Source organism: Schistocerca americana, chromosome 9 (genome assembly GCF_021461395.2).
Source record: "Schistocerca americana isolate TAMUIC-IGC-003095 chromosome 9, iqSchAmer2.1, whole genome shotgun sequence".
In the NCBI taxonomy this organism is placed as follows: domain Eukaryota; kingdom Metazoa; phylum Arthropoda; class Insecta; order Orthoptera; family Acrididae; genus Schistocerca; species Schistocerca americana.
The window spans coordinates 72013565-72040181 of record NC_060127.1 but is presented as its reverse complement, the minus strand read 5'-3'; the positions used below and the strand labels follow the sequence as shown (position 1 = coordinate 72040181).

General features: G+C 45.3%; 1 protein-coding gene across 1 annotated transcript in view; it reads right to left on the bottom strand.

Annotated features, from left to right (window-relative positions):
- LOC124550905 (nuclear RNA export factor 1-like) overlaps positions 1 to 26617 on the bottom strand; it is a 144063-nt gene that overhangs the window by 106555 nt on the left and 10891 nt on the right. Inside the window, exons 2-3 of the mRNA XM_047125687.1 lie at positions 18669 to 18831; positions 18425 to 18569 (exon numbers count right to left, since the gene is read on the bottom strand). Of these exons, the coding sequence (XP_046981643.1) occupies positions 18425 to 18569; positions 18669 to 18831 (308 nt within the window). The remainder of the gene's footprint in view (positions 1 to 18424; positions 18570 to 18668; positions 18832 to 26617) is intronic.

The window sequence follows — 26617 nt, the reverse complement described above, 5'->3', positions numbered from 1 at the left end:
TGAGAGAATTGAAACCCGTGTGAGAGGGTCCACACAGAGGCACGCCGTATAGCCACCTGGAGCTGCCGTTCTGCAGATGCCATCGAGGAGGAACTAACCCTAATGCAGAAATCATCCACATACAGGGCAGGGGCGACCAAGGGACCGACAGAGGCCACAAGTCCATCGATAGCAATGAGGAAAAGAAGGACACTCAAGACAGAACCCTGTGGGATGCCCGGTTCTCCTGGGCCCGTGGAGAACTAAAAGCAGTACCAACTCGAACTCTGAATGACCGATGGATCAGGAACTGGCGAATAAAAATCGGGAGTGGGCCCCGAAGACCCCACTGATGAAGGGTTAGTAAGATGTGATGGCGCCAGGCCGTGTCATAGGCCTTGTGAAGGTCAAAAAACACTGCAACCAAATGGCGGCACTGGGAAAAAGCCTGCCGAACTGCAGATTCCAAGCGCAGTAAATGATCGATTGAAGACCATCCCTCTCGAAAGCCACACTGGTAAGGGGACAATAGATCCCGAGATTTGAGGACCCAATCGAGCCGACGGGCTACCATCCGTTCAAGTAACTTACAAACAACATTGGTCAAACTAATTGGCCGATAGCTGTCAACAGATAGGGGGTTCTTACCAGGCTTAAGGACAGGAACCACAATGCTATCCCTCCACTGAGAAGGGAAGTCACCCTGGAGCCAGATACGGTTAAACACCCAAAGAAGATGTTGCCGTTGTGGAGCACTGAGATGTTGAAGCAGTTGGTTATGAATGGAATCTGGGCCAGGGGCCGTATCATGAGAAGAAGATAGAGCAGAAAGAAATTCCCATTCAGTACAAGGTTCGTTGTAAGATTCTGACTCACAAGGGGTGAAACATAAGGTGGAAGGAAAGCAGCTGGATAGGAGGCTGACGCTGATGCCACTGCAAAATGGGTCGCAAGATGTTCTGCAAGAACTAATGGGTCCGTACAAATGCCATCTGGGAGGTGAAGGCCTGGGAGGGTGGACTGCCAAAGGCAACCTTGGAGAGAGCGAAGTATAGCCCATACCCGTGACAGGTGGACAGTAGAACCAAGGGAAGAAACGAATCGTTCCCAACATATCCACTTGCTCTGTTTGATTAAATAACGGGCTTTAGCACGAAGGCGTTTAAAGGTAGTAAGGCTGGCTACGGATGGGTGCCTCTTAAAGTGTTGCAAAGCTCGACGGCAATCACGGATGGCAATGGCAATGGCCGTACTCCACCACGGGACTTTCCGACGACGAAATGGTCCAGATGAGTGCGGGACAGCAAGGCTAGCAGCGCGAACAATCGCATCAGACACATCACGTAGGACGTCATCAATACAACCCGACAAAGAGGGAGAAAACACGACCTGTGCAGTGTATAGAGGCCAATCGGCGCGTTGGAAAGACCAACGAGGCAACCTGTCCATCAGGGAGCGGGAGGGGAGCGTGATAATCAACGGGAAACGGTCACTATCACAAAGGTCGTCGTGTGGCGACCAGTGTAATGAAGGGAGGAGAGAGGAGGAAGAAAGAGAAAGATCAATGGCAGAAAAGGTACCACGACCGGCACTGAAATGAGCAGGGGAGCCATCATTAAGAAGGCACAGGTCGTGGTCAGCAATAAATTGGTCTATAAGAAGACCTCGTCCAGATGGAAAGGCACTGCCCCACAAGGGATGATGAGCATTAAAATCCCCAAGGAGGAGGAAGGGAGGAGGAAGTTGCTGAAGAAGGGCGGTTAAGGCAGCAGGTGTAAGAGTCCTGTCAGGAGGGAGATAAAGATTGCAAACTGTGACTGCAGAGCCTAGGTGGACCCTAACAGCAACCGCTTTCAATGTAGTTTGAAGAGGAATCCACGTGCTAGCAATGTCTGTACGGACCAACGTACAAACGCCACCAGAAGCCCGAAGGGGTCCGACCCGATTTCGACAGAAAACATGGAACCCCCGGAGTGTCGGTGAGTGAGCATCAGTAAAATGAGATTCCTGGAGAACCACACAAGTTGCAGAGTAGGACGAAAGAAGGGATTTCAATTCTGGAAGGTGACGATAGTATCCATTACAATTCCATTGGAGAACCACAGAACGATGGTTTAAATGGGGGCTGAACACGCTAAATCCAGTCATACCGCCGGGTCCCCACCCGTCACCGACAAGGAGGGGGCGACATCCATGAACGACAGGTCAGAATCCGGTTGTGAAGTCGGGGGAGGGACCTCCGGTGACACCAGAGGCTCTCTGTCCCAGGACTTATGTTTCTTATAATTTTCAGGCTGAGATCGAGGATGGCTGTGTGGCATAAAGGAGCCAGCTGCAGCAAGATCAGGAACAAAAAGAGACCGGGCGACCTGGGGGCCGACAGACCGCGGCTCTCGCGGTCGTCACGCGGCAGCAGACCTTTGGTCTGGAAGGTGCCGGGAAGGGGCATCCCGGGAGAGGCGCCCTTGACCGGCAGACGCCGAAGGAGTGGGACACTTCTCCGGCTGGGGAGGGGGAGCAGCGCCCATAGGAGAAGGTGTGGGATCCACGGGGGAGGGGGGGGGGGGGGGGGAGGAGAGGGGTCCGGGATGGGGGTAAGGAAGGGGGAGGAAGGGGAGAAGATGTAACCAAGGTGTAACTAGATGTCATGGACACAGGGTGAAGTCTTGCGTATTTCTTATGGGCCTCAGTGTAGGTTAAACGATCGAGGGACTTATACTCCTGTATCTTTTTTTCCTTCTTATATAGTGCGCAATCTGGTGAATGTGGAGAATGACTACCATGACAATTTACACATACAGGAGGGGGAACAGAGGGACTCCCCTCATGGAGTGGACATCCACAGTCACCACAGAGAGGGGCCTGGGAACAGCGAGAAGACATGTGGCCAAAACGCAAGCACTTAAAACACCTCATAGGAGGTGGGATGTACGGCTTCACATCACAGCGATAGGCCATAATCTTAACTTTCTCAGGGAGGGTATCCCCTTCAAAGGCCAGGATAAAGGCACCACTATCAATAAGATTGTCTTTAGGACCCTTCTGAACACGCCGAACAAAGTGAACACCCCGCCGTCCGAGATTGTCCCGAAGTTCCTCATCAGTTTGAAGGATGAGGTCCGTGTGAAAAATCACACCTTGTACCATATTTAGAGACTGGTGGGGGGTAATGGACATAGGAATTGTGCCAAGATGGGTACAGGCACGAAGGGCCGCAGATTGGGCAGCTGAAGTAGTTTTTTATCAGCAACGTACCCGACCGCATCTTGCTCAGGGAGTCCACTTCGCCAAACTTGTCTTCAATGTGTTCCACAAAGAATAAAGGTTTGACACTGGTGAAAGTATCTACATCAGTCCTGGTGCAAACTAGATAACGGGGGAAAGGTTTTGCCCCTAGACGACAGGCCTGACCCTCTTCCCAGGGGATAGCCATGGAAGGGAAGGGCGAAGGGGCAAGAGAAGCAGCACTTGAGGAATTGAGGAATCAGTTCCACGCAGAGAGACGGCCACAAAAGAACGGCTAGAGTTCTGGACCCGTATGCGTTTCATTTGCATAGCGTCCGCCCTGATACCACCCACTCCGATCAGGGGCTCTCCTCACGGGCGCCACCCAGCCACAGCAAGGGCCGTCTGGCATGGCAGCCATTGCCGGGAGTTCCGATGCTCCAGGATGACGAGCAACCACTCCAAGGCATGCATGAGGAGGTCACAGCTCAGGTACCAGAAGTGTGATCCCTGTGTGTTCAGGAGGCTCAACCAAAAGGGTACATAGCGACCCCACCACACGGGCTGGCTACCGTGCTGGCTATGCACCCTAGTATCAGACAACGACGTGAAAGAAAAAGGTGGAATGTACTAGGAGGGTGCACGTCGAAGACACTACGTAAGGTGCTCTTCCCCAAATGGCTCACACTACGGAGGCGAAATTTTGTAATGGAGGTCAAACCCCAGAGGGGGACCAAGGAATGCCAAAAGGAGATGATGACGCAACAAAGCCGGAGTGTAAAACCAACAGAACCAGGAGGATAGCGGGGGCCAACATAAGCAGGGACACCAAGAGAGGGAGAGGTGAGGGAGAGGGGGAAAGGAGCAAGGATGGGAAAGGAAATGCAGACCTGGAGAGAAAGAAGGCTGCAATGGCTCGGGGCCCCGTGCTCGCAACGCATGTATCCACAAAAGAGTTGTGGACCCCCTGGGGGTTCGCCGGGAAGGGCGTGAGGAGGTCGTCCAAGCTGTCGGGATCAGTTTGATGGCCTTAAGCTTATTTTCATGGAGAGAGGACCAAGCCTCATACCACAATGATGAAACACTCCGACAAAGAACCCCACTAACATCAGTTGATGGGACACAAAAGGAAGCTGTCTGAGGCAGGAGGACAGCAGCCATGGCCGCAGCATCAGCAGCTTCGTTCCCAGGCACACCAACATGGCCAGGAATCCACATAAAAAGGACACCAGCACCGGTATCAGCTAGCGACTGAAGGGACCGTTGAATTCGTTGCACGAGAGGGTGGTCCAAATATGGGTCACGGAGACTCTGAATGGTGCTCAAAGAATCAGAGCAGATGGCATAGAGTGAATGACGGTGGCGGCAGATATACTGAACAGCCTGATAGAGTGTAACAAGCTCAGTTGTAAAGCTTGAACACAGGTCAAGGAGCCGGTATTGAAAGGTATCATCCCCAACGACAAAGGCACATCCGACGCCAGCAGTTGTCTTGGAGCCAACTGTGTAAATATTCACGTTATTAGCAAGCCTCGAACAAAGTTTGACAAACCTCGAGCAGTGTATCAAATAATCCGTGGTCCTCTCCTTTGGGAGCGAGCTGAGTTCAAGGTGAACGCGAACCTGAGCCTGGAACCAAGGGTGCATTGGGCTCTCAGCCACTCGAAAAGTCATAGGGAGTGTAAAATGAAGCTTCTGCAGCAGGCGACGAAAGCAAACTCCAGGAGGTAACAGGGCAGAGACATACAGCCCATATTGGCAGTCGAGAGTCAACAAAGAAGGAGAAATATGACGGGTGGTCGGGCATTGACATCAGTCGGCAGGCGTACCGACAAAGCAACAAATCTCGCCTGTAGTTTAGCGGTAATTCGGTAGCTTCGGCATACTGACTCAACAGGGCTGGTGTAGGATGCTCCAGTCACCAGACGTGACCCCTGATGGTGGATACAGTTTAGACGGCATAAGATGGACGGCCTCCCCATGAACCATGGACCTTACCGTTGGTGGTGAGGCTTGCGTGCCTCAACGGTACAGACAGCCGTACCGTAGGTGCAACCACAACGGAGGGGTATCTGTTGAGAAGCCAGACAAATGTGTGGTTCCTGAAGAGGGGCAGCAGCCTTTTCAGTAGTATCAGTGGCAACAGTCTGGATGATTGACTGATCTGGCCTTGTAACGCTAACCAAAACGGCCTTGTTGTGCTGATACTGCGAACGGCTGAAAGCAAAGGGAAACTGTAATTTTTCCCGAGGGCATGAAGCTTTACTATATGATTAAATGATGATGGCATCCTCTTGGATAAAATATTCCGGAGGTAAAATCCCCCATTCGGATCTCCGGGCAGAGACTACTCAGGAGGACGTCATTATCAGGAGAAAGAAAACTGGCATTCTACGGATCGGAGCATGGAATGTCAGATCCCTTAATCGGGCAGGTAGGTTAGAAAATTTAGAAAGAGAAATGGATAGGTTAAAGTTAGATATAGTGAGAATTAGTGAAGTTCGGTGGCAGGAGGAACAAGACTTTTGGTCAGGTGAATACAGGGTGGTGGTTGTTGTTGTGGTCTTCAGTTCTGAGACTGGTATGATGCAGCTCTCCATGCTACTCTATCCTGTGCAAGCTCCTTCATCTCCCAGTACGTACTGCAACCTACATCCTTCTGAATCTGCTTAGTGTATTCATCTCTTGGTCTCCCTCTACGATTTTTACCCTCCACGCTGCCCTCCAATGCTAAATTTGTGATCCCTTGATGCCTCAAAACATGTCCTACCAACCGATCCCTTCTCCTAGTCAAGTTGTGCCACAAACTTCTCTTCTCCCCAATCCTATTCAATACCTCCTCATTAGTTACGTGATCTACCCACCTAATCTTCAACATTCTTCTGTAGCACCACATTTCAAAAGCTTCTATTCTCTTCTTGTCCAAACTATTTATTGTCCATGTTTCAATTCCATACATGGCTACACTCCATACAAATACTTTCAGAAACGAGTTCCTGACACTTAAATCTATACTCTATGTTAACAAATTTCTCTTCTTCAGAAACGCTTTCCTTGCCATTGCCAGTCTACATTTTATATCCTCTCTACTTCGACCATCATCAGTTGTTTTGCTCCCCAAATAGCAAAACTCCTTTACTACTTTAAGTGTCTCATTTCCTAATCTAATTCCCTCAGCATCACCCGACTTCATTCGACTACATTCCATTATCCTCGTTTTGCTTTTGTTGATGTTCATCTTATACCCTCTTCTCAAGACACTGTCCATTCCGTTCAACTGCTCTTCCAAATCCTTTGCTGTCTCTGAAAGAATTACAATGCCATCGGCGAACCTAAAAGTTTTTATTTCTCCTTCCTGGATTTTAATACCTACTCCAAATTTTTCTTTTGTTTCCTTTACTGCTTGCTCAATATACAGATTGAGTAACATTGGGGAGAGGCTACAACCCTGCCTCACTCCCTTCCCAACCACTGCTTCCCTTTCATGCCCTTTGACTCTTATAACTGCCATCTGGTTTCTGTACAAATTGTAAATAGCCTTTCGTTCCCTGTATTTTACCCCTGCCACCTTTAGAATTTGAAAGAGAGTATTCCAGTCAACATTGTCAAAAGCTTTCTCTAAGTCTACAAATGCTAGAAACGTAGGTTTGCCTTTCCTTAATCTTTCTTCTAAGTTAAGTCGTAAGGTCAATATTGCCTCACGTGTTCCAACATTTCTACGGAATCCAAACTGATCTTCCCCGAGGTCGGCTTCTACCAGTTTCTCCATTCGTCCGTAAATAATTCGCGTTCGTATTTTGCGACTGTGACTTATTAAACTGATAGTTCGGTAATTTTCACATCCGTCAACACCTGCTTTCTTTGGGATTGGAATTATTATATTCTTCTTGAAGTCTGAGGGTATTTCGCCTCTCTCGTACATCTTGCTCACCAGATGGTAGAGTTTTGTCAGGACTGGCTCTCCCAAGGCCGTCAGTAGTTCTAATGGAATGTTGTCTACTCCCGGGGCCTTGTTTCGACGCAGGTCTTTCAGTGCTCTGTCAAACTCATCACGCAGTATTGTATCTCCCATTTCATCTCCATCCTCTTCCATTTCCATAACATTGTCCTCAAGTACATTGCCCTTGGATATACTCCTTCCACCTTGTATATACTCCTTCCACCTTTCTGCTTTCCCCTCTTTGCTTAGAACTGGGTTTCCATCTGAGCTCTTGATATTCATACAAGTGGCTCTCTTTTCTCCAAAGGTCTCTTTAATTTTTCTGTAGGCAGTCTCTATCTTACCCCTAGTGAGATAAGCCTCTACATCCTTAGATTTGTCCTCTAGCAATGCCTGCTTAGCCATTTTGCACTTCCTGTCGATCTCATTTTTGAGACGTTTGTATTCCTTTTTGCCTGATTCATTTACTGCATTTTTATATTTTCTCCTTTCATCAATTAAATTCAATATTCCTTCTGTTACCCAAGGATTTCTACTAGCCCTCGTCTTTTTACCTACTTGATCCTCAGCTGCCTTCACTACTTCATCCCTCAGAGCTACTCATTCGTCTTCTACTGTATTTCTTTCCCCCATTCCTGTCAATTGTTCCCTGATGCTGTCCCTGAAACTCTGTACAACCGCTGGTTTAGTCAGTTTATCCAGGTCGCCCTTAAATTCCCACCTTTTTGCAGTTTCTTCAGTTTTAATCTACAGTTCATAACCAATAGATTGTGGTCGGAGTCCACATCTGCCCCTGGAATTATCCTACAATTTAAAACCTGGTTCCTAAATCTCTGTCTTACCATTATATAATCTATCTGATACCTGTCAGTATCTCCAGGATTCTTCCATGTATACAACCTTCTTTTATGATTCTTGAACCAAGTGTTCGCTATGATTAAGTTATGCTCTGTGCAAAATTCTAACAGACTGGTTCCTCTTTCATTTCTTTCCCCCAATCCATATTCACCTACTATGTTTCCTTCTCTCCCTTTTCCTACTGTCGAATTCCAGTCACCCATGACTATTAAATTTTCGTCTCCCTTCACTACTTGAATAATTTCTTTTATCTCATCATACATTTCTTCAATTTCTTCATCATCTGCAGAGCTAGTTGGCATATAAACTTGTACTACTGTAGTAGGCACGGGCTTCGTGTCTATCTTGGCCACTATAATACGTTCACTATGCTGTTTGTAGTAGCTTACCCGCATTCATATTTTTTTATTCATTATTAAACCTACTCCTGCATTACCCCTATTTGATTTTGCATTTATAACCCTGTATTCACCTGACCAGAAGTCTTGTTCCTCCTGCCACCGAACTTCACTAATTCCCACTATATCTAACTTTAACCTATCCATTTCCCTTTTTAAATTTTCTAACCTACCTGCCCGATTAAGGGATCTGACATACAGGGTTATAAATACAAAATTAAATAGGAGTAATGCAGGAGTAGGTTTAATAATGAATAAAAAAATAGGAGTGTGGGTAAGCTACTACAAACAGCATAGTGAACGCATTATTGTGGCCAAGATGGACACGAAGCCCACGCCTACTACAGCAGTACAAGTTTATATGCCAACTAGCTCTGCAGATGATGAAGAAATTGATGAAATGTATGATGAGATAAAAGAAATTATTCAGATAGTGAAGGGAGACGAAAATTTAATAGTCATGGGTGATTGGAACTCGACAGTAGGAAAAGGAAGAGAAGGAAACGTAGTACGTGAACATGGAATGGGGTTAAGGAATGAAACAGGAAGCCGTCTGGTAGAATTTTGCACAGAGCATAACTTAATCATAGCTAACACTTGGTTCAAGAATAATGAAAGAAGGTTGTTTTAGATTGTATGCATGGAATAACCCTGGAGATACAAGGTGGTTTCAGAAACATTGTATAATGGTAACACAGAGATTTAGGAACCAGGTTTTAAATTGTAAGACATTTCCAGGGGCAGATGTGGACTGACCACAATCTATTGGTTATGAACTGCAGATTAAAACTGAAGAAACTGCAAAAAGGTGGGAATTAAGGAGATTGAACCTGGATAAACTGAAATAACCACAGGTTGTACAGTGTTTCAGGGAGAGCATAAGCGAACAATTGACAGGAATAGGGGAAAGAAATACAGTAGAAGAAGAATGGGTAGCTTTGAGAGATGAAGTAGTGAAGGCAGCAGAGGATCAAGTAGGTAAAAAGACGAGGGCTAGTAGAAATCCTTGGGTAACAGAAGAGATACTGAATTTAATTGATGAAAGGAGAAAATACAAAAATGCAGTAAATGAAGCATGCAAAAAGGAATACAAACGTCTCAAAAATGAGATCGACAGGAAGTGCAAAATAGCTAAGCAGGGATGGCTAGAGGACAAATGTAAGGATGTAAAGGCTTATCTCACTAGGGGTAAGATAGATACTCGCTGCGGGAAAATTAGAGAAAAGAGAACCACTTGCATGAATATCAAGAGCTCAGATAGAAACCTGGTTCTAAGCAAAGACGGGAAAGCAGAAAGGTGGAAGGAGTATATAGAGCGTCTATACAGGGGCGATGTTCTTGAGGACAATATTAAGGAAACGGGACAGGATGTAGATGAAGATGAAATGGGAGATTGATACTGTGTGAAGAGTTTGACAGAGCACTGACAGACCTAAGTCTAAACAAGGCCCCGGGAGTAGACATCATTCCATTAGAACTACTGACAGCCTTGGGAGAGCCAGTCCTGACAAAACTCTACCATCTGGTGAGCAAGATGTACGAGAGAGGTGAAATTCCCTCAGACTTCAAGAAGAATATAATAATTCCAATCCCAAAGAAAGCAGGTGTTGACAGATGTTAAAATTACCGAACTAACAGTTTAATAAGACACAGCTGCAAAATACTAATACGAATTCTTTACAGACAAATGGAAAACTGGTAGAAGCCGACCTCGGGGAAGATCAGTTTGGATTCCGTAGAAATGTTGGAACACATGAGGCAATGCTGACCCAACGCGACTTATCTTAGAAGAAAGGTAAGGAAAGGCAAACCTACACTTCTAGCAATTGTAGACTTAGAGAAAGCTTTTGAAAATGTTGACTGGAATAATCTCTTTCAAATTCTGAAGGTGGCAGGGGTAAAATACAGGGAGCGAAAGGCTATTTACAATTTGTATATAAACCAGATGGCAGTTATAAGAGTCAAAGGGCATGAAAGGGAAGCAGTGGTTGGGAAGGGAGTGAGACAGGGTTGTAGCCTCTCCCCAATGTTATTCAATCTGTATATTGAGCAAGCAGTAAAGGAAACAAAAGAAAAATTTGGAGTAGGTATTAAAATCCAGGGAGAAGAAATAAAAACTTTGAGGTTCGCCGATGGCATTGTAAATCTGTCTGAGACAGCAAAGGACTTGGAAGAGCAGTTGAAAGGAATGGATAGTGTCTTGAAAGGATGATATACGGTGAACATCGACAAAAGCAAAATGAGGATAATGGAATGTAGTCAAATGAGGTCGGGTGATGCTGAGGGAATTAGATTAGGAAATGAGACACTTAAAATAGTAATCGAGTTTTGCTATTTGGGGAGCAAAATAACTGATGATGGTCGAAGTAGAGATGATATAAAATGTACACTGGCAATGACAAGGAAAGCGTTTCTGAAGAAGAGAAATTTGCTAACATCGAGTATTGATTGAAGTGTCAGGAATTCGTTTCTGAAAGTATTTGTATGGAGTGTAGCCATGTATTGAAGTGAAACATGTACGATAAATAGTTTGGACAAGAAGAGAATAGAAGCTTTTGAAATGTGGTGCTAGAGAAGATTGCTGAAGATTAGATGGGTAGATCACATAACTAATGAGGAGGTATTGAATAGAACTGGGGAGGAGTTTGTGGCACAACTTGACAAGAAGAAGGGATCGGTTGATAGGACACGTTCTGAGGCATCAAGGGATTCACCAATTTGTACTGGAGGGCAGCGTAGAGGGTAAAAATCGTAGAGAGAGACCAAGAGATGAATATGCTAAGCAGATTCAGAAGGATGTAGGCTGCAGTAGGTACTGGGAGATGAAGAAGCTTGCACAGGGTAGAGCCGCATGGAGAGTTGCATCAAACCAGTCTCAGGACTGAAGACCACAACAACAACAACAACAACAACAACAACAACAACAAGATGGACGGCCGGGCAGAAGAGTAGACAAAGCTCCCATAATCCAGCTTTGATCGGACAATGGACCAATATATGTGAAGCAGGACCATTCGATCTGCTCCCCATGACGTACTGCTGAGAACACGGATGTTTAGGGAACAGGTACAAAGAGCAGCCAAGTAAGACATGTGGAGACCAGCAAAGTTTGCTGTCAAATGTAAGACCTAAAAATTTTGTCGTCTCCACGAATGGGAGAGCAACGGGACCGAGATGTAAGGATGGTGGAAGTTCATACTGACCATTTTCTCACCAGAAAAACGGAAACCGTTAGCGACACTCCAGGAATATAGACAGTCTAGACAACGCTGAAGACAGTGCTCCAGGAGACTGAGGGCTGCAGTAGATCGTAAAGTCATCCACGAAAAGAGAACCTGGAACGTCAGCTGGAAGGCAATCCATTATTGGATTGATAGCTACGGCAAAAAGGGCCACGCTCAAAACAGACCCCTGGGGCACCCCACTCTCCTGGCGAAAGGCATCTGACAAAACAGAACCCACACGTACCCTGCACGTGGTATCCATTAAAAATGCATTAATAAAAAGAAGGAGGCGACCACGAAGGCCCGAAGTGTGCATGGTGAAGAGAATGCCCGCCCTCCAACAGGTGTCTTAAGCCTTCTCCAAATCGAAGAACACAGCCACTGTCTGGTGCTTACACAAAAAGTTTTTCGTAATGAAGGTCGGCAAGGTAACTAGGTGGTCAACAGCAGAGCGGCACCTACGAAAGCCACATTGGACATTGGTAAGGAGGCGTCGAGATTCAAGGCGCCAAACCAATTGAGAATTTACCATGCACTCCATCACCTTGCAGACGCAGCTGGTAAGGGAAATGGGGCTATAACTGGAAGGAAGGTGTTTGTCCTTTCCTTGTTTGGGTATGGGAACAACAATTTCTTCATGCAAGCATGTGGGGACATGACCTTCAGTCCTGATGCAATTATAGGTGCGAATAAGAAAACCTTTACCTGCAGAAGAAAGGTTCTTCAGCAACCGAATATGGACACCATCAGGCCCCGGAGCAGAGGATCGGGACCGGGCAAGTGCACTTTCGAGTTCCCGCACGGTGAAGGTGGCATTGTTACTTTCATGATTCAAAGATTGGAAAGAAGGTGGCCGTGCCTCCTCTGCTTGTTTTCAGGAGAGGAAGGCAGGGTGGTAATGGGCAGAGCTTGAAACCTCCGCTAAAAAGTGGCTGAAGGCATTTGAGACATCCTGAAGATCCACAAGGACTTCATTCGCTACAGTCAGGCCAGAAAACCGGGAGGGGACCTCGGTGCCATATAGCCAGCGCAGGCCACCCGAGACAACCGAAGAAGGAGTAAAACTGTTGAATGAGGTGGTGAAAGCCACCCAGCAAGCCTTTTTGCTTTCTTTGATTACACGACGACATTGTGCACGGAGTCGTTTGTAACTGGTACAGTTCACCATCGTAGGGTGGCGTTGGAAGGTGCGTAAAGCACGTCGCCGAGCACGAATAGCGTCGCTGCATGCTGTAGTCCACCAGAGGACTGGGACTCGACGTGGAGAAGATGAAGTACTAGGGATGGAATATTCAGGAGCAGTGAGAATAACGTCCGTGAGGTATGCAACATGACTATCACAGCTGGAGAAGTTTCGATCATGGAAGGTCGCCAGGGAGGTGAAAAGACCCCAATTGGCTTTGGAGATGTTCCAGCTAGTGGAACGTGGAGAAGGGGTGCGATGCAGGAGATGGATTACGCAGGGGAAATGGTCGCTCGAGTATGTGTCAGACAGAGCATACCACTCGAACCGACGTGCAAGTTGGACAGTGGATATTGAGAGGTCCAAGTGGGAATAGGTGTGCGTTGCGTCCGAAAGGATGGTAGGTGCACCAGTATGTAAGCAGACTAGATTGAGGTGGTTGAAAAGGTCTGCCAAGAAGGAGCCTCTCGAGCAGGATGCCGGAGAGCCCCAAAGGGGATGGTGGGCATCAAAGTCTCCAATCAACAAAAATTGTGTAGGAAGCTGAGCAATCAGTTTTATCATGTCTGCCCTAGTAAAGGCAGACAATGATGGAGTGTAAACAGTACAAATGGAAAATGTGAAAGTGGGGAGAGTAATTCAGAAGGCAACTGCCTGCAGATCTGTGTGCAATGTGATTGGATCGTAGTAGACGTCATCCCGAACCAGCAACATGACCCCTCCATGAGCCGGAAGACCTGCCACAGGGGGTACGTCAAAATGCATGGAGGTATAGTGTGCCAGGTCAATACAATCGCATGGGCATAACTTCGTTTCTTGGAGACCTATGACAAGCGGGCAGTGCATTCGAAGGAGCAATTTTAGTTCCCTCTTGGTTGGACCGAATGCCGCAAATATTCCATTGAAGAAGTGCCATTATGAAAACAAAAAGAAATAGAAGAAACAAGAGAGGGTCACCTCGATGGCCGCTGAGGGCCTGGCTTCGAGGGAGCACTGCTGCTGCAATCGATAGGTGGTGGGTCATGGTCCATCAACTCGACAGTTGCGTCTGCTATTGAAAAACTTGTGAGCAACTGAGGTCGACACCTTCTCTTTCACTCGAATTCCCTGTGTATTTTTCTCATCTTTGTAGACGGAGCAGTCGCGAGAGCAGGCAGCATGGTCGCCCATACAGTTGATGCAACGAGGGGACGGAGGTGGACAGTCATGGGTGCCCCTGCCACAGGTAACGCACTTAGCCGCACTTGAACAAGACCACCATGTATGGTTAAACCGCTGACATTGGTAACACCTTGTAAGGCTGGGTACATACGGCCGAACAGAAATGATCTCATAACCCGCTTTAATTCGTGAAGGCAATTGCACATTGTCAAATGTCAGGAATATGGTTCGGGTCTGTACGAGGTCCTTGTCGACCCTTTTCATGACACGATGGACGGCCGTCACGTGGCTCGAAGTAATTTTTGGGCCTGGAAGGCGCCCTCTGTCTCCAACAGCAAGGTACAGTTACGCAACCGAGTATAAGATTTCACTAGTCCTGCAATCGCATCTACACCCTTCTGAATGACGAAAGGGTTGACTGTTGAGAAATCGTGACCGTCAGATCTTGTGACAACAAGAAACTTTGGTGCTGGTGGTAGAATTTTCGGAACAGGAGTTTCATCTAGGTTTCTTTTTTGGGCAGAAGACAGCGAGGAAGAAGAAGAAGAAGAAGAAGAAGAAGAAGAAGAAGAAGAATTCATTGCAGATGAATCCCCCATGATTGCCAGCATCTCCGATGGCACGCTCCTTCCTTGTGGGGGCCCTCTCAGAGCGCACTCCCACCTTAGGTGATTGGTCACACCTCTCGAGAAACGGACGGAGGGACCAATCGGCACGTGCGGAAGGTAACAGCTCAGGCAATCACCCCTCCTTAGGCCTGGCCTTCACTAGGGGGTACATGCGTGCCTTACCTTGTCTACCCAGGGTGGGGAATTACGCGTTACCCCGTCACAGGCTACACGTGCGAACGCGTGCGTCGGCCTTCAGACACGCACAGGGAGGAAAGGAGAGGAAAGAGAGAGAGAGAGAGAGAGAGAGAGAGAGAGAGAGAGAGAGGTAAGGGGGGAGGGGGTAGGATTGGGGACGAGGAGGAATGGGGAAGGGGGGTAGGGCAGCCCAGAAAGGAAGGAGAACTGCACTGCCTCAGGGCCCCATGCTCGCCACGCACATACCCACAAAAGAGTTGTGGACCCCCTGGGGGGTCTGAACCTAAGGTTTAATAGGCATGCATCACTGCGGTGCGGTGGGCGGGAAAATAAAACTTTTAGTCTGATGGAATGCGTGTCTAGATGGCTGAAGCAGTTACGGCAACTGTTTTAGAAAAGCGGAGCACCCACATTTGGTCAGAGACTGGCACAAATTTTCAACTCTTGCTGTTGCACAAACACAATGCCCTGTGTGATGGGAAGCCATTATTTCCTTCTTATCCCTTTCCCACTAAGTTTCCATTGCATTCCTTTCACACCAATTATTCACGTATTGCCTCATAGTCAATGAAGTTTCAAGCCTTGACTCTACATACCAAGATAATTTGTAGGAAAGCTAAAAAGTTACGTTTTTAATTTTTTTTTCTGTATTGAAGGGGTTCCCAAAAACTTGTACTCTGTTACACTGGAGCTTATTGAATATCTTAGCACTGAAAAATATAACTTTATTCTGAACCCTAAACAAGGAGATGAAGTTGACACAAAATTATTTGTGTGTCTTTTATTTTGACTACAAGAACTGCAGTCCAACAAACTAAAATGAACACCATTAAGGAGTAAATGGATTGGGGAGTGGGTAAGAGTTCTGCGATCTTCAGAAGGTCTCCCGCAAACTGAACTCTTCTACATTACACAGGACTCTTACTGCTGTCTCCTGCTAAGTAAACAATTGATTCAAATTAGAGCCACTGTCCCAGAAGATAATTCCACGAGACAATGGAGCAGAATTATGCAAGACAAGCCAACACACTTGTTTTGGCTCAACACAATGAGGGCTCCTTCTAAGGGCAAATCACAACAAATTCATCTTCTCGAATAGTTTATTAATGTACTGACTTATTTTAACTAGCTAGCCAACTGGATACCAAGGAATTTTAAACACTATTTTTCAAGTATTGTATGACCATTAATACCTATTTCTGGTGCCAGTAAATATGTTATTTATTTCAAATAATAATGTAATATGACCATACAGATATTAACAGCACCATATATAGGTTAATATATATGCTTACTCCATTTTTTCATACTTGCAGGATCTGAAAAACATCATATCGCTGTCACACATGAACTATGAAACAACATGAGTATGAAACAACATGAGTTATCAGTGACAGAATCCCCCTTAGCATTTTCATCTTCAAATTACAATATTGCGTGTTCAGTTCTCACTGAAAGGAACAGCATCAGGGAGTATACGTGGACAAGGAAAAAAAAAAATTCCCCGATTTCCCAGTTAAAAATACCCTTTCCCCAGGTGAAAATACCGTTTTCCCGTGTTAAGTGACCGTATACTTTTTCTTGGAAATGTAAAACTTATCAACCATTGAATCATTATGGTTTTATGCAACAGTGTAGAATTTCCCGGCACTTTACTAAAGTAAACGTAGGGGAAAGAAACACATTTTCGAAAGATCTGTGATGTGCAGTAACATGTAGGCTGCATATTTTCGTATGACAAAAGTATAAATTCGAATTCCACGAAACATCGCATGTTACTTTTCGAAGCATTGAAATCTAGATTAGGATGTGCAGCCAGTCATAGCTCATGTCACGTGATCTCGCCAGCCGATGATGGATATTCAGAGCATAGGACACATGATGTAGGCAGCCAATAGCAACATCATTGTTCAGTAGCGTGACCATACAAATAGGAAAAGTTAATGGTTTAAATTAATATACATGATGTTAGAAGAAAAGCAAAGTTTTCACATATAATATTGGTCTCTAAGATTAATAACTTGCAAGGAAATACAAGTTTTCACATATAATGTTTATCTTTTTTTACGCGTGTTACACTTTAAGACATATCACACAAACATGCCAGCAAAATTTTTAATAACGACATAAATGTCTGATTATCTGGGCTTGAAATTCTTCACAACGTGTTTATTTTTAAACGAGAGTCAAACGCTCTGCGATTTAAGAAATTCATCGTACAGTCTCGCACATAGTTCATCTTGTGTAAATGGAAATTTACTTCGAAAGTAACACTTTTCAAACCACCATTTCCAATATTTTCCCACAACTGTTAGAAATATGTTTGTTTCAGCAGTTGCCACAGAGCGGCAGATAACAGGTGCCAACGCACTTGCGCAGCTACGACAATGCGGGAAACCAGTATGCTCATGTGTGTAAACATTAAAATATCATATCATGAAAGAAACAAGACATCAGAGGATACTCCAAGAGCATTGGAATTCCGTGAAACATACTAAAATGCATAATTCAGCTTAAAGTGCACATTCATATGTCCAGATTTGGATGCAAATTTTCTTGGAGTACCAGTACTGTATTATCTCATGTTTGGTTCTTTATTATGGCATAATGCCATATGTGCTAGAAGATGAAAACATGCACTTGAAATGCTGTGAACAGTTGAAACTAGCCAATGGTGTGGAATTAAACACTTTGTTTCAAATAAATTGACTGGCTCAGCGGAAAAGATTTATAAAAGGCAAATTTTTTTAGCAAACCAACAAAAATAACTTCATTGCTCTGCAAGGCGATTAATGCTTGACTGTGAGAGAAAGGTGGAAATAAAATAAAAACCGAAACTAATAACCTACTTTAGCCTTCCGTATTTATGTGAATGTATTTTAATTCACTTGATAGCTCCCGGCCACAGAAATCTGTTTTGTTTTCATTTGACATGAGAGCAAAGAGCAAACAGCAAAATCACTAAACGGAAGTACGGGGCAAGTGGAGCTACCCACCTCCCCGCTACAACGCAGACTGCCCTGTGTATCAGTCCCGGATCTACGATAATCGAACATGCATGCTTGAAATCTTTGAGACAAGAATACTATGCAGTCAGCTAGATTCAGTTCTGTTAGTGTAAGCTCGAAGCGATTCACAGATTATACACAACAGTGCCCAGAAACTTTCAGTCATTTTTCTTGGATGTCTTTAAGAAGTGTCTCAAACAGCTTCATAAAATTAATGTCCGAGCACTGAGCTTCAAAATCTGTGTAACTATGAAGACGAATTCATGACTATTTCTTTGAACCATCTGTAACCCAGTTTGTTGTCATCTAAATCATATCTCTTATGACTGGATTTGGTGCTGTCACGTTCCAACTCGTGAAATCTGAATTTATAGTGAAATATTAAGTAATAAGCAGCAACTTTCACTTTATGTCTGACCTTTTTTTTATTGGAAAGTAACGACAGTCTATAATAACTAGCAATATTTCAGGAGGTACATGTAACACTCAAGGGAACAACTTTTATTCTGAGCTTTACATTTCAACAAACACGACACGTGACACTTCTGACAACTCTGTTTCAACTTAACAACAACATGTGTCAAATTCATCTGGTTTTTCCAACAGAAACTATACTGTATGAACTGTATTGCTTAAACTCACCACAACTTTGTACCAAGTACAACTGTTGGGAACTAACTTCCGCCTATGGCCAGAGGCATTTGATGAAGGTGAATTGCGACCTGATCTTCTGACCCTTCCACTGCCACTGCTGTGTGAGCGTCCCCCCCTTCCGCTGTATGGATTGCTGAAGTACACAAAAACAAAAATAATATTAGACTCAACAATTTTATTTTGAAAATAAAACTTAATTTAAAGAGGTATACAGGTTTTTGATATTACTTACAAGCGATCATAAGATCTTGATCCGCTGGTGCTTGCACCTGACATATCAACATCGTCATCCATAACAGATCGCAGCAACTCCCAGCTCTTGTTTCGCCTTTTTGAGCGGTTGGGGGGCTTGAAAGACACCCTTCTTGGAGGATCCATAACACGGTCATCATGTTCTGTTGACAATTAAAAAGAAAGAAAAATAAGACAAACAAAACTTTTTCTTTTGATTATATTTTACACATTCAGACACACTTCACTTAGACAACTGGCACAACAAATTCATTATGATGGGTTGCTTGTGCCCGGCAAAGAGAAATGGGCATCCCAGTACGAGTGAAGTGAATGTGGAGCTTGCACAAGAGACATTCATTAGGAGTCCAAAGAAATCTGTGCGCCTGCATCCCGTGAAATTGAAATGGCTTCAATGACTGTGTGGAAAGTCCTGCGACAGAAGCTGTCTACAAAATCATTCACATTGGAGCTAGTGCAGAAGCTAAATGACGACAACAAAGACAAGTGTTTTGACTTTTGTTCGTAGTTCCTCATTCAAGAGGCATAACTGTCGAATCTGGGATACGAAGTACCCACACGAATGCATTGAATTTGAGCACAATTCCCCAAAGGTAAATGTTTTCTGTGCCTTGTCATGTCAAAAACTGTATGGACCATTTTTCTTCGCCGAGAGCACTGTCACTGGATATTCGTACTTGGACATGTTGCAGCAATAGCTGATGCCTCAAATGCAATTGGACTCTCCTTTCATCTTTCAGCAAGATGGGGCTCCTCCCCATTCTCAATGTGAAGTTTGTGAGTACCTGAACACAGAGCTTCTGCATTGATGGATCAGCTGTGCTACAGAAGGGGACAGCTGTTTCATGAAATGGCCTCCCCAATCACCAGATCTCACTCTGTGAGACTTTTTCTGTGGAGACACATTAAAGATCTGGTGTATGTTCCACCTCTACCACGTGATGTAACAGAGCTCTGGGAGAGAATATAGGAAGCGACTGCCACAGTTGACGATGCCATGCTGGGACAGGTATGGCAAGAATTCTTTTACCTTATTGACGTCTGCCGGGTCACTCATGGTTCGCATCTCAAATGTTTGTAAAAAAAAACTTTCAGAGTTTCTCTTCAAAATGCAATATGTATGACATCTGTACAATGTTTAGTTCTTGTGCAATAAATAATTGAAAGTGTTCCCAGACTTTGTGTACACCCTGTATAAATGTGTTGGTATGGTACATGGTGACTTAACCGCTGCTGATTCCTTTTAAAGTGAGAAAATCAGCATCCCCATTGCTGCAGGAGCCACACCCGATTGCTGCGCAACAGCAGCCACAGCCGAGTTTCAGTAACTCTTGTTACCAAACCTGATAAAAGTCTTTACACAGGAGCCCAACATGATGATACATTTCTATAAGTGTGAGAGGTCAGAGACAGAAGACTTCTCTTTTAGGGGCCTAAGCTTATATTTACTTCAACCAACTTGAATATGTTGCATTAATCTTCTGTGGAATATCATGAGGAAAACTATACTGTCAGCCAGAGGATGTCACTAATGGGACTGCTTGGGAAGAAATTTTAATACGACAGAACTCAAAAAATTACATGTTTCAAAGGTGAGTACCTCAAATTAATAGAGCCACAAAAAAAGAGATTATTATTCTTTATACTGGTTTCCTTATTCCATTTCATTTTTCACAAAAAGAATTTTTTTGAGCTGAATGCTGTAGAGACATCTATAAAAACAAAGGACTATGGAATATGGGCCCCCCATTTTCAATATACCTCCACCTTGTCGCTCCTTGTCGGTTTTATACGCTCACATCACAAAACCAAATACAGGTTTGTAGGTGGTTTAGTACATTCTAATGAAAACAGTTTAAAAAAGAGTTTGTAGAAGACCTTTTTAAAAACAAGTAGGTCAGGAACAGGTATTTTTGGCCTTTTTTTTAATAAAAAACTGTCAACTCTGCCCTTAACTGGTGAACTACTGCATATCACTAGGAGAACGAACCTATATATTCTAGGACCGTGTGTGTGTGTGTGTGTGTGTGTGTGTGTGTGTGTGTGTGTGTGTTTCTTGGGATCTTATGGGCACTCAACAGCGAGGTTATCACCACCCTGACACTTATTAAAACAAACAAATGTTGAGAAGAACCAAAATTGTCACACACGCATGTACTCGACCACACAATCACTATTTCACATATACTAAAACCAATGAGGAGGGAAGATAGCTAATCAAAAAATTAAAACAGTGGAAAAACAAAACGTAGAAGAGCTAAAAGAAACGCACAGGAAAATGTGACTGGCTGACCACTTACAAAAATCGTGGGTGAGCCAGCCACCCTGTTGACACATTAAAATCGTCTCCCCAAAATTTTTTTAGAAATGTTGGACAATTCACAAAACTTTAAAACCGAACTACATTCGTTTGATCATTACATAAAATAGACTGCAGAGCTCCCAACAAATCTGCTGTAGTCCGCTGGTCGGCAAATAAAATGCAGCCCAATAAACTGTGGCACACTGTGATCTGCATGCCACAAGCACAACACACTGGAGGGTCCAATAGCCAGAGTAAAAATCCATGCATCATAGGGCTGTAGCCTGTGCTAAGACAAGTAAGAAGGAACTCATCCCGTCGATGTGACTGGAAGGAAGTACTCCACAGGCAAGTTGTGGGCTTGAAGACACGGAGGTTGTCTGTCACTTCTAGCCACTCGTCTTCCCATCGACACAGGACTTTATACCTCAACAGCAAGGTGAGAACATGCAGGGTGATAGCACACCGAAAGATCTGATAATCGCGACACGCCTCCTTGGCTGGTCAACCTGCCCTTTCTTTTCCTGCATTTCCCACGTGCCCTGGTACCCAGGAGGACCTCCTCCTCCAGTCACTGTAGTTGGAGGAGGGTGTCCTGGATTACTTCATCTGCTGGACACAAACGTTGGAGAGAGTGAAGGACATTCAAAGAATCTGAAAACACAAGAAATCTACTCCAGTGCCCGCAAGATCACATACAATCTTGCGTCAAAGTTGGTAAATTCGGGAGGCAGTCCGACCTTGAGGACACGATCCGGTAAAACGACAGATCAACCAATGGAGGCACCCTGCTTAGACCCAACCGTAAAAACAGCTACAGGGTTGTCATGCTCAGTTAAAGTGGCAGAAAATACTGCATTAAAAACTGAAGCAGGAGGGCTCTCTCTCCTGTACCACACCAAATCTAAAATAACTCTGGGCCTCTTAAGTATCCATACCGGCAGATGGTTAAAACCCTGGATTTGAGGTTGGACTGGCGCCACACCGAGTAACTCCAGCAGACACTGCACGCGGATCCCAAATGTCATCGTGGCTCGTGGCCAGTTGGCAAGAAGGCGCTCCAGATGTGAATGAACAACAGTACGGTGTGCGGGTGAAGATGGAGCTGCGAGGAACTTGCACACTTGGCTCACCATAAGCAGCTGGCGCCGAGGCTCGGTATGGGACTGGTCTGATAAGCACCCATGGGCAGCCGAATCCCCTCAGTGTGGACAGCGTCAATGATAGGCAAATAAGAGGGCATTGCTGACCTACACACCATGAACCCATAGTCTAGCCACAAACACACAAAAGCCCAATAAAACTGGAGGGGAGATGCCCTGTCTGCTCCCCAAGACCTGTGGATAATTGAGGACGTTCAGTGCCTTCAGGGTTCTGGCTTTCAAGTCTCACAGGTGTGGCAACCATGACAATCTGGAGTCAAAGATGAGGCCCAGAAACTGCAGTGTGTAGGATGGTGTCCCCATCTTCAAAGCAGGCCAACTAAAAAGACGACGAGAACTATTCTCCCAGGAGGAGAAATGTTCAGGGGAGTGGTTCCATAAGATCTGAGAGAGTCTCAGAGTGTACTGCATCCAGTGGAGGTAAATAAAGAGAGCAAACTGTAAGCCTCTGATGTGCATGAATGTCAACTGCACACACACACACACACACACACACACACACACACACACACACACTGATCAGCAGAAAACTGAAACCCGTCTTTGCAGCCCACTCCTCTGACCGCCACACTGTAAGTTGCAACTGACTGCTCGCCATTGCGAAAGTGGAGGAGGAACAGAAAACTGCAAAATTGTCCACACATAAGGAGCACTGTACAGGACTTCTTACTGTAGATGTGATACTGTTGATGGCTATGACAAAGAGGGTAACACTTAAAACACTGTCCTGAGAAACATCATTCTCCTTCTCAAACTGATCAGACAGCGTGTCACCAACTCTGATCCTAAAAAACTGCTGAGACAGGAAAGACTGAATGAAAATGGGGAGGTGGCCACAAATGCCCCATTGATGCAGTTGTGTGAGGATACAGTGTCTCCAAGTAGTATCGTATGCCTTACTTATATCGAAGAAAATGCCAATACAGTGATGCTTACAGAGGAAAGCCTGCTAAATAGCTGCCTCTAGGAGTGTCAGGTTGTCGACAGTGGACCGAAATCTTCGGAATCCACACAGAGTGGCTAAGGAGTTGCCTGGTCTCTAACAACCAGACCAGACAACAGTTAATCATTCGCTCCATTGTCTTTTCTACACAGCACATTAAGGCGATTCTCCGATAACTACTGGTACATGTGAGATCCTTTCCTGGTTTGAGGAGAAGGATCACAATTGCCTCCGTCCATGAGTTGGGGAAGTTGTTTGTCTGCCATATTAGATTAAAATATTTGAGGATGATTTCCTTGGACACTGCTGGCTAATGTCCAAGCACGCAGTACCGAATGTCGTCATAACCGGGCGCAGTGTCGTAAGTCGCTGCCAGTGCCGATTCGAGCTCCCACATTGAGAAAGGGGAATTGTATGCCTCAGAACTGTTGGACCTGAAGTCCAACTTTGCCCTCTCTACAGTCCTACGGTAGTGATGAAACACCAGATCCTGCATGCATTGGCAGTAGTTTGTGCTAAATGCTTGGCCAGCATCTGAGCAATGTCTCTGGGAGTTGTTTGGAGGCACCTGTTTTGGCACTGCTGCTATCAGTAAATGGCTGTCTGTTCCGGAAATCCTCTGGATGGCTTCCCATACTTTCGTGGAACAAACTGTCAAAGAGCTGCACGCCTGTCCCGGATAGCTGAATGGCATTTGCCTGTCCACCAAGGCACAGGTGGCCTCGTAGGAGGGTTGAAAGATTTTGGAATGGATAGGTCAGCAGCATGATGGATCACATGTGATGTGATCCAGCCATTCCCAGACACTGTCTCGATGTTCAAACACAGCCAACTGGTTGTACAGTGTCCAGTTAGCCCTGCCTATCATCCATGTTGGTGGCTTCTGTTACAGCAACACACCATCCAGTAGGTGAATGTGGATGGGGAAGTGGTCACTGGAATAGAGGTCGTTAATGACCTCCCAGTGAACAGATGCGGCAAGGGCTGGAGAGCAAAGAGATAGGTCAATGGCTGATGATGACCCAGTAGCAGCACAGAAATGAGTCGGAGTACCAGTGTTTATGATGCATAGCTCTCGAGATGTCAGGAGGCTCTCCAAGGCTCGACCCCGAGGTCAAAGTAGAGGTTGAGCCCCACAGGACATGATGGGCATTTAAGTCTCCCAGGTGGAGAAATGTTCAGGGGAGTGGTTCCATAAGATCTGAGAGAGTCTCAGAGTGTACTGCATCCAGTGGAGGTAAATAAAGAGAGCAAACTGTAAGCCTCTGATGTGCATGAATGTCAACTGCAACTGCTTGCAGGTCAGTATCCAGGGGGAGAGCAGAGGCGTGGTGCCTGTTATTGACGAACACAGCAACCCCTCCTTTGGCCCTTTCCCCAGTCAGTTCATTCTTGCGATACAGCAAGTGGTCCCTTAGTACAAGAGCATCAGACGCTTTTAAATGTATTTCCCGTAAACACAGGCACAGGGGATGTTGCTATGCTAGGAGGGTTCTTTCATCCTGACTTTCTGCTGTGGAGGGGAACCCACAATGGGCAGAGGCTCAGTTTTTGGGCGAGACGACTGCCACAGCCTGGCATCAACCTCCATTGCCTCTGAAGAAGATGAGAGAGAGACGTCAGATAGAATGACATCGACAACATCGGACTGTGTACCGCCCATCTCCTTCAGCGGCCTATTCCTTGACTTTTGATTTCGATTTTTTGGTCTGAGGTGGCGTTGGAGTCACTACCTCAGAAGTGGGAGAGGGTGGAGCAGCATTGGGCGATGCACAAGAGGGGCAGGAACGTCCACAACCACGGCCTTGTCTGAAGCTTGTTTTTTTGTTTTTTGTTTTTTTCTTTTTTTGGGGGGGGGGGGGGGGTGTAGGCTTCAAAGGAACAGCAGCAGCACATGTACATTGACAAACACAGCTGTGCTAGTGCTGACAGTAGCAACCTCTGTTTGTGTAGTGGCATCAGTTTTCAGGGCTGGCTGTTTCAGAACAGAATAGAATGTAGCAACTGTGGGTGGCTGCATGGATTTGTACAACTTCTTGGCTTCACCATACAGGAGGAGCTTCATCATTTTGATCTCTTAGATCTTCCGCTCCTCAAGGAAATCTCTGCAGCCCCTGCTCCACACAGGGTGATCCCCAGAGGAGTTAACACACTTTGGAGGAGAGGAGCTTTACCGCGCTTCCCGCAAGTGGCTTCTCCTTTACAGCCCAGAGTAGTTTGCCCAAAGTGCTGGCATTTAGAACACCGCATTGGATTTGAGTAATAAGGTCGTACACTGAGGTGTAGGAAACCTGCCTTCACATGCTCTGGTAGTTTGCTGCTGTTACTAGTGAGAATAAAAGGGTCTGACTTTATGAGATTGCCATCCACCCGTTTCATAACATTCCGCACGTCGACAATGCCTTCCCAGGATCATTCGGCTTTCAGTTGTTCTCAGGGAATGTCAACTGGATCCCTGCAAGTCAACACCTTTACTGAAGTTCAAGGTGTTGTGCAATTCTGTTTCTATTGCATACTCCCTGTGGCATTGAGCTTTCTGAAGGTTCTTGACTTGTTGGGAGCTAGATGCTTCAACCAACAGGGTCCCAGTGCACAAGCACTTAACAGATTTTACATTGCCAGCAATGCCTCCTAAACCTTTTTGTATATAAAATAGCTAAACTTTTTCAGAACTCCCCTCTTTTCTTTTAACTATAAAAAACACATTCTGTGAAACAGCATGCATTCTGTTACTAATGACTGAATCAGGAGAACTGGCTACACAAGCTCTCTCGTTAGACTGGGTGTTGGTACCTTCCAGCAGACCACCCTTTCCATTGGGAGGGGGTAAAGAAAATTTCAGATGATCCATTTTGGTCCCATGAGCAGCTAGGGAAATATGGGTCCACTCAGAGCCCAACGTGTCAGAGTAGGCCTTATATGACTGAGGTTTGGCAGGTTCCCCAGAGGTTTCCCACTAACGACTGCTCCACCTCAACAGTCATTGATCCCATCTGCGCGCAGCACACCTTGAAACTAAGGGGCTTTTTATAGAGGTTTATTCCGTCCTCACGATTTGGGCTATCAAGCCAAGATCCCTGAGTCACACAACGTTCCACCGCCACACCACACAGTGGTCAGTGAAGCATGCCCAGAGTGACAGAGGAACTCTCAGTGTTCCCAGCTCAGGAACCCTGGGGTCGCTAAGCCTGTACCCAGCAAATGAAAGCCGAGCCCCTGGGGGTAATGGCCATGTGCTTGTAAGTTATTGCATGCAAGGTTTCAGGTTCATCCCGCAGTTACTGCCAGAGATATAAAAAGCTAAACTTCGCTATTTTTTTCAAGTGTATTTTTTGCTGACTACTTCAAATTATTCATACGCAAATCATCAGTTGTAATTCCTCCACATTGTTTTAATATCTTATTAGAGACTCCATCTACTCCAACAGAACATTTATTTTTCAAAGTTAATAATTTTAATTATTTCACAAGAGGTTGTTAGGTGAAACTTAATCTGACTAAAATTTTTCAAAACTGACTGT